The following is a 12,584-nucleotide window of genomic DNA, read 5'->3' on the forward strand; positions in this document are numbered from 1 at the left end:
AACTCTTTCCCGAACATGTGCCGTACCGTATTTTTTTATAAGACGTATGGAAAGTGCGATTTTCAACGCACGTTTTCTGCCGAGTGTGTGTTGAAAATAGCACTTTCCACACGTCGTATCAAAAAATACGGTACGGCACATGTTCGGGAAAGAGTTTCTCGTCTCGTGTAACTTTTAACCCTCGCTTCGCTCGGGCGTAAACGCCACACGGAACAAGAATCTACTTTCCCGCATTTGTATCGTAATGTACTATTAAAAGTTCTGGAAAAAATTTGTATTACTAAGCTTTAAATTTCACCTATCATCGGTTTTATTATTCTTGTTATTATAATTATTTTTTTATTGTACACGTCGCTATTCTATCACTATTAAATAATTATTGATCTTATTCTTGCTGTTGTTTTTGTTGTTGTTGACGAAATCCAACAAATATTCTATTAACCATTTTTTTCCGATTTTGACTTAATGAAAGTGGATCTATTTAAACAGGCTTTTCGACCTTGAAATTACCTTGAATAATGTATAAATTAAGTAAAAATAATATAAACGTGAAATATTATTTTTCAGAAACGACTATATTATTCATTTATAAGTTAAAAACAGTCATTAAGCTTATTCGAATAAGAGGTTTTTAACATTCAAATAATATATTATCAGATTAATGATTAATATTTTAAATGAGCGTTCTTACTTATATCTTTATAATACAAAACTTACTCGCTTGTTGATACATGTAAGAAATACAAAAAAATAATATTTACATATTCACAAATTATAATTAACTTACTGCGAGACATAATGACTGCAAAATCAAATATATCAAATCATCTCGTTACATAGTTCCGAAATTGTAAGTTTAAATGGAAAGGTACAATAAAAAAATGCTTTTCTGAACATGAAAGATACCATTTATTTATCATTTTTTGTTGATTTAATGGGACAAACAATTTGACATAGAAAGGACACTTTGAATAAAACGTAACTGTCAACCATCAACACAGCAGGTGTACATAGAACGTAGTTTTATTTGTTGGTTATTTGTCATCTAAACGGCATTACATTACGTCTACGTAGCATCGTGAAAAAAGGATCGTTAATAGAAATAGGTATAGGAAAGAAAAGATTTATTTTAATTTTTCAATACGCTAGTTGTGTATCGTTTCGAATGATCTACGCTTCATAAGGCGACACACTTTCCTTCTACTTGCAATTTACAACAACTACGTTATCTACCACGCAGTTACAATTTGTTTCACTCGACGAATAAGTGCGTCTCGTGCACTTGTGTAAATTCCAACTACGATCTTGACATTGCGTTAAAAATGCTAAAACAAATCTGGTAAAAGTCTCCGTCTTTTCCGAGATCGATATTTCGGCCTTTTACTATTTTATTTTCAATTTCTTTAGCAAGTTAGTTATTAAAAACATGCCGATTCGCATGCAACGAGAAAGACGGTACTTTGACAGGAACGCTTCTGCTTTGCATCGTTAAGAATAAAGAAGAGAAAGCAAAGTGATATAAAAGCGTACAAATGAGTTTTATGTCAGTTACAATGCTCGTAGTTATTTGCAGAAGAATCGTAAACTTCCTCTTCACATTTATTTTGACGACGTCCTCAAGAAATCACAGACACTCACGTAGACATTCGCACTTCTACAATCGATGTAGCAATCGCATATATAATAAACTAGTAAGGTACAAACAGGAGTTTTACAGGCAGATATATTTAAGCTCACATCTCGCATTATTCAACTAATATCCCTTTCTCACCTATCAGCCTCTCGCATTCACTTCTTTTTGTTTTGTGTGTTGCGCGATAACTGTTATTTGTTTATCCTCTTTCGTTTCTACCTTTCCCCTCGTAAATTCTATCAAATTATTGTTTTGCTAACCTTTTTATCTATCAACTTTTATATTAATTTTTATATTTACTTTTATGACATCGTCACACCGCGTATCGAAAAAATTGCAAACCACGGTTTATCATTTATTTATGTTTTGCTATTTGTTGCTTGAAAATTGTTCGATCGTTCGCTACGTCCAAATTTAACATGAAAACAGATGAAAGCGAGATTTAACAGTTAAGAGTGTAATTGTTATTTGTAATGGCATACTATGTAGTTTGTTATTTTTCTGAAAACCCCTAACTATTGATTACAGCTATGCTTTGTTGGAGCGAGGAAGTCTCGTGGATTGATGCCACTAACGTATTTTTTTGATATTCAGTGAAACTTTTAATATTACTTGAAAAATTGTCAGTTAGTACGAATGAACGTACATTACTTAATTATTATTAAAATCATATTAGTCCTTATTAAAAGCTTGAACTAATCGACGAGTGTATATTTGCGATCATTATTAATAACCGGTTTCGCAAATAGTGGTAAGAATGTAAAAAAGTTTCGTACAAATGAAATTTTACATATATATAGCAGTGAAAAAAATTGCTCAGTGCTCAATCATAAAAAAGTACATAGTTAGTTACCCTTTCTCAGCGTAATAATCTTAAGTAAATTATATGTTTCGATACTCGTTAAAGACTGCGTGTAGATCATTTCGCATATTTTGATACATTGACTATACATAAAAAACGATTCAACTTTAAATTTGTCAAAATTCACAGATACGCCGTCGTTAGAGATTCTTATACAATTTAATACCGATTGACATGAAGTATACAATGAAAATGTGTTTTTTGACATCACTCTCAAAGTCTTGTCGCAAATAATAGTTTGAATAGAATCGAGAGACTGCAATAATTGTAATCATATTTAAAGTAGGATGATGAGCAACCTCGTTCATTATCACGCAAATATACAAGTGAAACAATCAAACGATCATACATTATTTATAAGCGAAGATCGAATAACACTTTGTTGTGGCATAATGTGCATTCAATGTTGTAACACTGATAAGGGCTTCATCTCTGCAGCCGTGATGCATGTATAATCGAATTGGTAGTCGACCCAACATACGAACAGTTTTATTTGAGCCGCGATAATGTAATTTTGATGAAAGAGTAGTTGAAAGACGATGAATTACCGCGGTAATGGATGAAAGTGAGGGAAAGCACTTACGGGCAAACATCAAATCCAATGACGGCAATGCAAGCGGCTCGTTTTAATTGACGGAACGAGCGCGAAGCTTCGTTACAGTTTGATTGTCCGCACGTGGGTGCGCATCGCAAAAGAAACAAGAAAGAAAATGCCTGTGTAAGTTGTATCTGCGTAGTAGTACAAACGGCAAAATCTCGTATTATAATCTAGTCTTTTGTCGCGCCTCACTGACTATTAAATTCAAAGCAGATGGTGTTTCTTCATCTAATTAAACTTTTTGTTCGCTAACATGTTCACTCTGTAAGTTGCGATTATCTAATAATGCGCTTTTCTGCCTTTACTTTGTTTATTTTCACTAGCGAGCTAAAATTCAAATACCGATTCGTCGTCGACAGTTTCCATTTTATTATATGTATATGTACACATACATGTGTGTGTGTATATATATATATAGCTACTTTGAGCCAGACGTGGCAAGACTATTTCCTCTTCGACGTTTAAACATCTCTATATAAGTATGCTTCGATATAAATATGTGTAAATAATATCATTTTAATAATAGACCTTCACCTGCACATTTATGTACTTGTTATCGACAAAATCTATCTAGAATTTTATTTTCGTGCCCTTACATTAGTCTCTTTGTTTTGAATGAAAATCTTTATTTCATTCACTTACAAAAATAAGTGCACGTAGGAAATGATTGTTCAAGTCAAATAAATCATTAGAAGTAACTCATATCACTCATTAGTAACTGTCGGAGAAAAGTTTTCTTAACTATTGCCAAGTTACTCGTTGATTATTTATTTTTAACTGTTATTCATGAAAAACGGCATATTGGTCCTATTTTTAAATATATTAATTCAAGTCTCAGCTTCACAATTACCAATAAACTTTCAAATTTATAACTAACACTGAATTGGTACCGGTATTCCTATTCGTAGAAAGACTAATGTAAATCTAATACTGGCTCGTCGATACTACAGTTGTTCGCGAGTGCTACAAATTGCATCAAATTTTCGCCTAATTGATTCGTTTTATCTCGTTATCATAGTCTCTACTAATCATACACTACTATCAGTTACAACTAAAATGATTCTTGAGTGTTCTTAATATAACAAATTGCTACCTTAAGCCGTATAAATTACGTGCCGTGAGAAATTAACATTTGATAAACTGTGTATAACAGATACATGCGATTATAACTACAATTAAAGCTTATCAGGACCAATACAGTATTAGTTAGTTTACACATATGAAGAATTGAGCTTAATGGATTCAAAATACGTTAAATATTTTATATATAAGCCCACTAGGTTACAGCTAATCATCCCAAACTATCAAATTGATAATAAAAATTTCCGGCATTTCGAGTTATTAAAAAAGCATTGTTTAGTAGAAAATAATATAAACGTATGTTATTGGTTGAAAAAGCACGCAATAATAAAATGTGTGAAAGCACACAACGAAGAATATAAGTCTACAGGAGTTATAGGATTGTTCATTTCGTACAAATATCAACGAAAGTAAGTTGTTCGTTCTCCAAGCCACTTCACACAAATGATCCGATAAAAAAAGGGTACAGATGTTTTCGGAGAAACGGAATAATCACTACGCGAATGTTCATGCTAAAGATCGATCTGTCTCTTGAATGCGCGCATTCGGGCTTTCGAAGAAGTGAGATTCCGAACTAATGTACAAAGGCCTTAAAATGGATTTATTTTATTCGTTGCATCATACTTGTTGCTCGGCATTATTTTGTTGAGCTTGCACCGGAAACCAGAACCTTACGGTATACAATAGTACGTAAGTTAGGATTTTCCATAGCAAACAAATCAATAAACTGATCGTGAAAAATTGCTCATGGGTCCAAACACACAGCTCGCACATCGCTATAACTATATACAAACGTACATACGTATGACGTCTGTTTTTTGCTTTTACTATTACGTAAAAACATTGACAAGAGCTCCCACATCTAGACTTGCATGTCACAGATAGTTATTAAGACGGTTAAAAGATTATTTAAACGCTAATATGCTTACGATAACTTCCTCAGCTAAAGTATTTCTACCCAAACCCTACAGTCGTATCAATCAGCCCAAGTAATAGCCTTTACTCAGTTTTCGACTTAATAGTAAATACAGTCCTGACTTTGATAAGACCTTTGTTTTTTTTTTCATTAACTCTGAATTACGTGTTATTTATTCTTCCTTTTTTTCACGTTTTTCTTTTTTATTTTTTTTTATTTTGTTAAGGATAGTATACTTTATTATTGTTTCTTCTTGTCAATTGAACTCATCAATAAAACTTTAACATCTTAATTAATTTTGTCTTCGTATAAAATCTAAGTCTTTTGGTATTATACTTTTTTTATTTTATTGAAATCAATTGACAATAAAGAAACATAATCGATGTGGTTTAAAAAAGTCATTTGAAAAATGAGCACATTTACAAAAGTATTACCACAGCTTGGACCATTCTAACATTTTATTATTACAGCCTTTCATAGACGCGTTAAAGCCTACAAACAACGAGTCATCATTCATACTCCGTGTATAGGTACAACATTATTGACAATTAATGACGGACTTTACTACAATTAATTTAGCTCAGTTAATTATTAATTATTAGGTACAACGTGTGCACGGTGGTCGTTGTGTAATTATATTTGCAAAGTACATGTAAAACATGTTCTTGCGGATTGTGACGATTATTTCGGAGACAGTTTCGTATTGCCCTCCGTAGATATGCGTCATTTGTTTTCTTTTTTTAATAAGCTATAATGCTTATTTACTTTCCTCTCCTGTTTACTTTCATACTCCGACTTTTATTCGTTTCTATTCTTTTTTTCAGTTTTTCTTCGTTTCTTCGTTTTCAAATGATAAAACATCTCTTAATCGAAAATCACTTCGATTGATTTATCGTTTTTGTGTCGATACATTACACTTATGAAAACAAAGCTGATTTGAACCGACAGGTTTAGGTTCAAAACTCACGCGGCGCACTCACAGAGTTTACAAATTTTTGTTTGTCCTTTTCTTTACTAAACACAGCCCATTTAATGATATAATCATTTACATTTTAAATGTCATTTCGTTATTTTTCTCTCAATATTAGTTAGTACATATAAACTACTACCATAGCTGAAATGATATACAAGGTGTAAAACGAGTAACACCGATTGTCATCAAAGTCTACATTTCCAATTATTTAATAGTTATCCATTACTTTGATAGGGTAATAAATTGTATTCTTTTATCTCTAGTCTATTTGACTTTGACAAAATTCTATTTGAAGAACTTTGTGATACACAGAAGTTTCATTGTTATCACGATCAATCATTTATTATTAGGAAAGACCGTAAAACTTTTAAATATTCAGTATTTTTCATCCTAGTGAGTAAAGTTAATTCCGGTTTTCCCGTTAATGAATCCAATTTTAAATACATTTTACTTTTTTTCTTGGAAAAGCGCGAAATCGCGGCAAAAATGTTACCTTTACAGTGTTTTGAATGGCCGTTCGGACATTTAATCTTAACTAATTACATCAAACCATTATTCTAACTCGCTAAAATTCTCAATTCGCTAATGACGAAAGAACTTATATTTTCATAAAGGCTTATTTTGAAAGTACGGCTCAACATTTTGTTCTACTACATCTATAAAATATTTAAAATTAATTTTCAAGTCAAGCATTGTTTACTTTTCTTATTAAATTTGCAGAACATTTTTGATCGTATAAAGTTATTGTTTCGCTTGTCGTAGTTGTTTTATATTTAAGTTTTGAAGTTTCTCAGTTTTAAAAACGAGTTGGAAAACATTCATTCAGGCTTTTGTATAATAAATGAAAATTCTAATATTTCTGAATAAGATAAACAGTTTTTGTAGTTAGTACCATTTCTAATCTCTTTTTTCTAAAGCTAAAGCAAATGAATGCCTAGTGAAAAATAGGCAAAACGATAACTATTCCAATAGATAAATATGTATTTAATGAAGCAGACTTTTTATCAGACTAAGATCAATCATTAATATAAAAAAAAACAATTAAAAATCATTTAAGCTCTTCTGTTCTTTTTAGAAAATTAAAGAACGACGTTTTATATCAACTTAACTAAATAACATTTCTTGTGATAACCATTAAACCGTTACAAAAAAAACCCTTTTGTATAAATCCTGTACTAAGTGAGTTGATTGAATCAATAAGGATTTTTTATGTAAAGATTGGTTAATGGACATTTTATCTTAACCCTGTAACAATAAAGAAGCTTTGTATTCATTCCAAGAAAAAACTTACAGTATTAGTCTTCAAGTGAATTATTATATCCGGTATTTATACACTTCGATCAACGCTTAAATTTTTAAAATACAAACAAATTCCTAATTTTTTTAAGGAATAATGAATTAAATTTTAAAAAATGCTGATTAGGAAATACATTTCATAACTTACTGAAAATAATATAAAAGCACCAGTTGAAAGATTACAGTAACGTGTACCATATGTTTATAAAAAATCTAGCATTTTTTAATTAACAACATTTCTCGCAAACACAAATTATCAACAGTTTTCTGCAATTAAATGTAGATAGCATAAGAGAAAAAACTTTTTTTTTAATAACGTATGTAGTAAATCTCATTAGTATGTAGTAGTATGTAGTAAAGAATCATGTACAATTCGAAAGAGAAGATTCACGTAAAACAGATAAGATATTATTAAAGAAATTAATGTTAGATAACAAAAAAAAAACAAAGAAATTGAAAAAAAATTTTTTATTGATAATAGTGAACTAAATTAGAACAAAACTAATGTGCCCAAAAATTGAACAAATTACATTTTTCATTATATTTCTATTAAATGATTAAAGCATTTTTAGTAAGATCGTTGATTATTTGTTTTACCAATATTATAATCGTCAACAAAATTCTTTCGTGGTACTTTATTCTACTAATCAATCATATGATTCATGCATTGCTTGTACATAGATTTTTTCAATTGTTTTTATAACATTAAAAATAAATTATTATCATATACATAACTAAAAACGATTTTTAATTTTCTACTTTTGATATGTACGATTACAAATAAAAAGGCTTCGCATAGCAATACATCTCTTCTATATAACAAACAATACATATTTTTACACAAGTCAACATTGACACATGAAATTTTCAAAAGCAAATTTATAATCCAATTTTGCCACAAAATCAACGACTGCATCTCATGCAAAAAAAGCAATTTCTTCTCAAGTACAAAAAAAAATTTTTGTTTTTCTTATTTGATTGTAAAATACTTTCATTCAAAATACACAGCTAATCAAATAGTAAATCGTGTATTTTTTACTCCAATTATCTAACTATAGTTTTAAAACCAACTTTTTATCATTTTCTTTTTTGTCTGGAAATAACACATTGTTAATAAACGCAAGTAGTGTAAAAGAAATTAAAATTAAAAGCTTGTAATAGATACGATAATGTTGTGAAATTTAGCATAAAATATATTGAAATAAAATATTCAATAAATCACATGTCTGTATAGAAATTTCATCAATATTAATGTTTTCAAAGTACTTGAAAAATACTAAAATAATTACTGAATCAATTTGTGTAAATTCATCTGAACCACAAAAGAATGAATTAATTGAAGCAGGTCGCCAAGATTATTTACAATAATAATCAGATTTACTGCTTTTCTGAATAGTAAATTAATAAAGATATTACAACGAAGAGAAATGATTTCGAGAATCAATATGCTTTTCCCTTTTATGCAATGTACAATTCATCTCAAAAAAACCGCTTGAGTTCAAAAAACTTACAGCATACCAGTCAAAAATTGCTATTATCTAAAAAAATCATGTCATCAACGTTCTACTGGATTGGAAGAAAACCTTTGAGGATCGAACTAACGTGTAGTGTAAGTGCGCAATTCACATACGCGAATTAAAGTCTATTGACACACACATATTCGTACATTACGACAAAATTATACTCATTCGGTTAAGCCATCATCCGCGTAATCCAATTCCAAATAATTTTTTCTAGAATATAAGCGAACACTCGCAGGTGATTAAATCCACGTTATTAATTTGTCAAGTTTTTTACAAGTTATAAAACTCTTATCTCTTTTATTTTTATTAAATAATCAATTACTTAGATAATTGATCATTTTATTGCTTAAGTTAAATTCTTCATAACCTCTGTTCATCGGCAATAATAAATATAGCACATTACTCATAGACCGCGAATCAGCCAGTCGTTGTAGGCATCTAATTCTATCGTTGATCTTTGGGTTACACGGATGGAAGCTCAATATATACATACATACATATGAGTGTATATATATATATATATATATATATATATATATATATTAAATAAAGCTATTATTACAGTACAGTGGACAGCATTATCTTTAGATTGTTAAGATTAACTTGCAACATCAATACCAAATAACACACGCCTACACGCACCGAAAATTCTATCTTTCGGCTGTTAATCACACCGCACATGTGAAATATTTTTTCGCAGCTTTGAAATCGCATCGATTAGCACACACACGCATCATATGGGTCACATACTTAAGGAAGGCCACATTGAACTATTCTAACAAATTGTATCTAGCGATTGAACTAACACATTCGGTAAAACTCGGTGGTATAGACCCAGAGATTGACCTGAAACTTTCATCTAGTTATAAGCAAATTGTGGTAGAAAATCCGGCTCAAGTTTAACTCACGCAGCAGCAAGAAAGGCTCGAACCCTTTCAATATAAATAATCAAAATTACATATCAATTTGCAATGTTTTTTCCTTCTTATGAAATTTTCACCTAAAAAATCAGTTTTACTTTATTAACCAATACAAAAATGCAAACTTTCAAAATTTGTCAAATACGACATTAAACGTTATCTATTTTCTTATAAAGTTAAATCCACAGTCACTTGATTAAAGTTTTTGATGGCAAATACCAAGCTGTAGTATTAAATTGTAAAATGTATTTACGTGCAAAAGTTTATCAAGATTCATCACAACTCTTATTCAATCAATTAAATAACAATTCCAGTCTATAATTAAAATATAAAATCAAATATTACAATCTTAATAATCCTTGACATTGAATCTCTAATATGCAATCAAATCAACACCAAATGTTTTAGTAGAAGAAAAATGAACGAAAAAATATCATCGAAATAGAAAGCACATGGAACGTTTCTCGCTGCGTCGTATCCCCAGCCAAGTTTTAATTTTTTTTAGTCTGACTGGAAGTTTCGTGCGTTAAAATAGCCGATATAACGACATACCGTGGACCGACCACTTGAATCATCAATACTCAATATGGGTCCAGGTGTGCGAATTCGGCATCGGGTACACATATTGAAAGCGCATTTTTGTTTTAAAAAACTACGGAATCACGAGTAACAAATATAAAAGTTAACCGGTGCAGTGAGAGGTGCCGCTGCCAACCTCCAGAGCAATTACGCGATTTTATTTTTTTTTTCTTCGTCCTTAGATGACGAAGCAGCACACGTTCGCATGATCGTTACATTCAGAACATTGTTGTATGTTTCTATACAGACAATTTTAATAAAACAATACGATGACATCAAACGAAAGCTCTCGAGGTTCTGCGTTTCGAGCAATGGTTAACTTGGTTAGCACCAAGAATATTATGAGTATTATTTTTTAATATAATTATCATTTGCCCTTAACTCCATTTTTATGACTACCAATTTCGTCCATTGATAAACTATTAGAAAAGCTTGGAAAAGATTAGGCGCCGAAAACTTTGAAAAGGAACAGACTCACAGTGAGTGTGAACAAGCATAGAAGAGCCATTTTGCACAAGTTTCCGACTGCTTCGCTTTGGCTTACATTTCTTTTAAGTACGATTTCCGGCGACAGCAGTAGCAATAGCAGTAGCAGTAGCAGTAGCAGTAGCAGCAGCAGCTTCGTCGACAGTTGCTTTATCATCTTTTGCTTCAGCGATAGCGATCTCTTCAGGCTCTGAAGGAGGCACCAACGGCACTAACGGTACCAATGGTAATGGAAACTCATTAGTCACAACTTCAGGTTCCTTGGGCTGAAGCTCTATTACAACGTCCTGATGTGTCTCGATGATCTTCGTTTCAATTTCACTGTTGTAAAGAAGCGTCGTTTGCATGGCGTTGTACATAGCTGTTCTTGCGTAACGTGAAGCTTTTGTTAGTTTGTAAATGCTATCGGCTAACGCTAATATATCTGTAAACAATAGTAAGTGCAATCTTATAAACTAGTCGTATATCGATTTCTATAAGTTTGTACGTTAAACACTAAAGATTGTGCAACGTGTTTCAAATCTAAAACTTCATTCAAATTGTTTTACAATGGCATATACATAAAATAATGTATATGAATTTGTATATACCGAAGTTTCTGTTTATTTAATCAAACTGAAACTGTACATTTAGTGACTATAATTATTTAATATGATAATGAAAAATATGTTAAGATTGAATACACACTGTCCAAGGATTATTAAAATAATTCAACTTCATTCATTGATTTTTAACAAATGGACAGTAAAAAAACTTGTCTTATAGTCTAAATAAATAAATTCTTCACATACCATTATCGTCATGGATAGAAATGCAATGTAGATTTCCTTTTTGTCTTTTAGCGGCATTGGTAATTTCTTGTTTGCGACACTCCTGAACAAATTTAATAGCTTCGAGCCAGTGTTCCATAGCTTTATGCACACGTTGATTCATGTCAGCACCACGAAGTCGTTCCATCTAACATTGAATAAATTAACCATAACGTTTGTTGCATTAAATATCTTTATTCAAATTATCAACATAAGAGTAATTGACCTGATATATACTTTATAATATTTTATATTGCATCTACTCGAATAATATTTGTTTCAATGAAATCGGTATTAAAAAAAAGAGTATTTTTTTCTATTTTAAGATAATCTTGATCGCGATGAATGTTGATTGAGAACACAAAAATTACTATCTATCGAAAGATTTACTTAAACGATTTAAGAACTTACTTTTGCTATGAGTGTGATAACGCGGGCATGTTCCCGAAAATGATCAATAATGAGGCGGTCTACTCTGGATGGACTGCCCTGGAGTCTTGGAATTGGTATGTTATTAGCACTCGTAACCTTCTTTCCAGGGAAGTGAGCAGCCAATCCAGCCTCACATTTTTTGCGCTCTTTCTCGAGTTGTTTGAACTGTTCATAAGTTTGTTCCAGTCTTAAGAATAGTATGCGAGATGGGCCAGACCTTCTAGCAGTTGTGCCATTCCTAAGTCCTAAACCGCTGTCAAATATGGACAACGGTGGCGGTACGGCCACTGGAATTGGCATAACCGTGTGACTAGGAAACACTCCAGCACTAGCATTCTGCATCAAACTCGCATTGAAGAGGACATCAGCAGCGGGCGACAGAGTTTGCATATTTTTTATACGCTGTTGCTGTTGATGCGGTTGGCGTTGCTTTACCAACCGAGTAAACAGCTCATTGTCTACCATACCGTTGCTATT

The 12,584-nt window shown here is 31.4% G+C and overlaps 1 protein-coding gene across 1 annotated transcript; it reads right to left on the bottom strand.

The window, feature by feature from the left end:
- Positions 1-893: 893 nt before the first annotated feature.
- LOC131671491 (meiosis-specific coiled-coil domain-containing protein MEIOC-like) lies at positions 894-12,578 on the bottom strand. Its single transcript, XM_058947951.1, has 3 exons — positions 12,087-12,578; positions 11,658-11,823; positions 894-11,290 (listed from the first exon to the last, which is right to left on the bottom strand). The coding sequence occupies exons 1-3, from the start codon at positions 12,570-12,572 to the stop codon at positions 10,932-10,934; spliced, it is 1,011 nt and encodes a 336-aa protein (XP_058803934.1). The 5' UTR covers positions 12,573-12,578; the 3' UTR covers positions 894-10,931.
- Between the last annotated feature and the right edge of the window lie 6 nt (positions 12,579-12,584).

This window comes from Phymastichus coffea, unplaced genomic scaffold, assembly GCF_024137745.1.
Source record: "Phymastichus coffea isolate CEN01 unplaced genomic scaffold, Cenicafe_Pcof_1.1 PCOF00127, whole genome shotgun sequence".
NCBI classification, from domain to species: Eukaryota; Metazoa; Arthropoda; class Insecta; order Hymenoptera; family Eulophidae; genus Phymastichus; species Phymastichus coffea.

Excerpts from the sequence above, each read along its gene's own strand:
- LOC131671491 (XM_058947951.1), bottom strand. The coding sequence starts at position 12,572 with ATGGTAGACAATGAGCTGTTTACTCGGTTGGTAAAGCAACGCCAACCG. Across the intron at positions 11,824-12,086 it reads TTATCACACTCATAGCAAAA|ATGGAACGACTTCGTGGTGC; the intron begins GTAAGTTCTTAA and ends ATTCAATGTTAG. Across the intron at positions 11,291-11,657 it reads TTCTATCCATGACGATAATG|ATATATTAGCGTTAGCCGAT; the intron begins GTATGTGAAGAA and ends TATTGTTTACAG.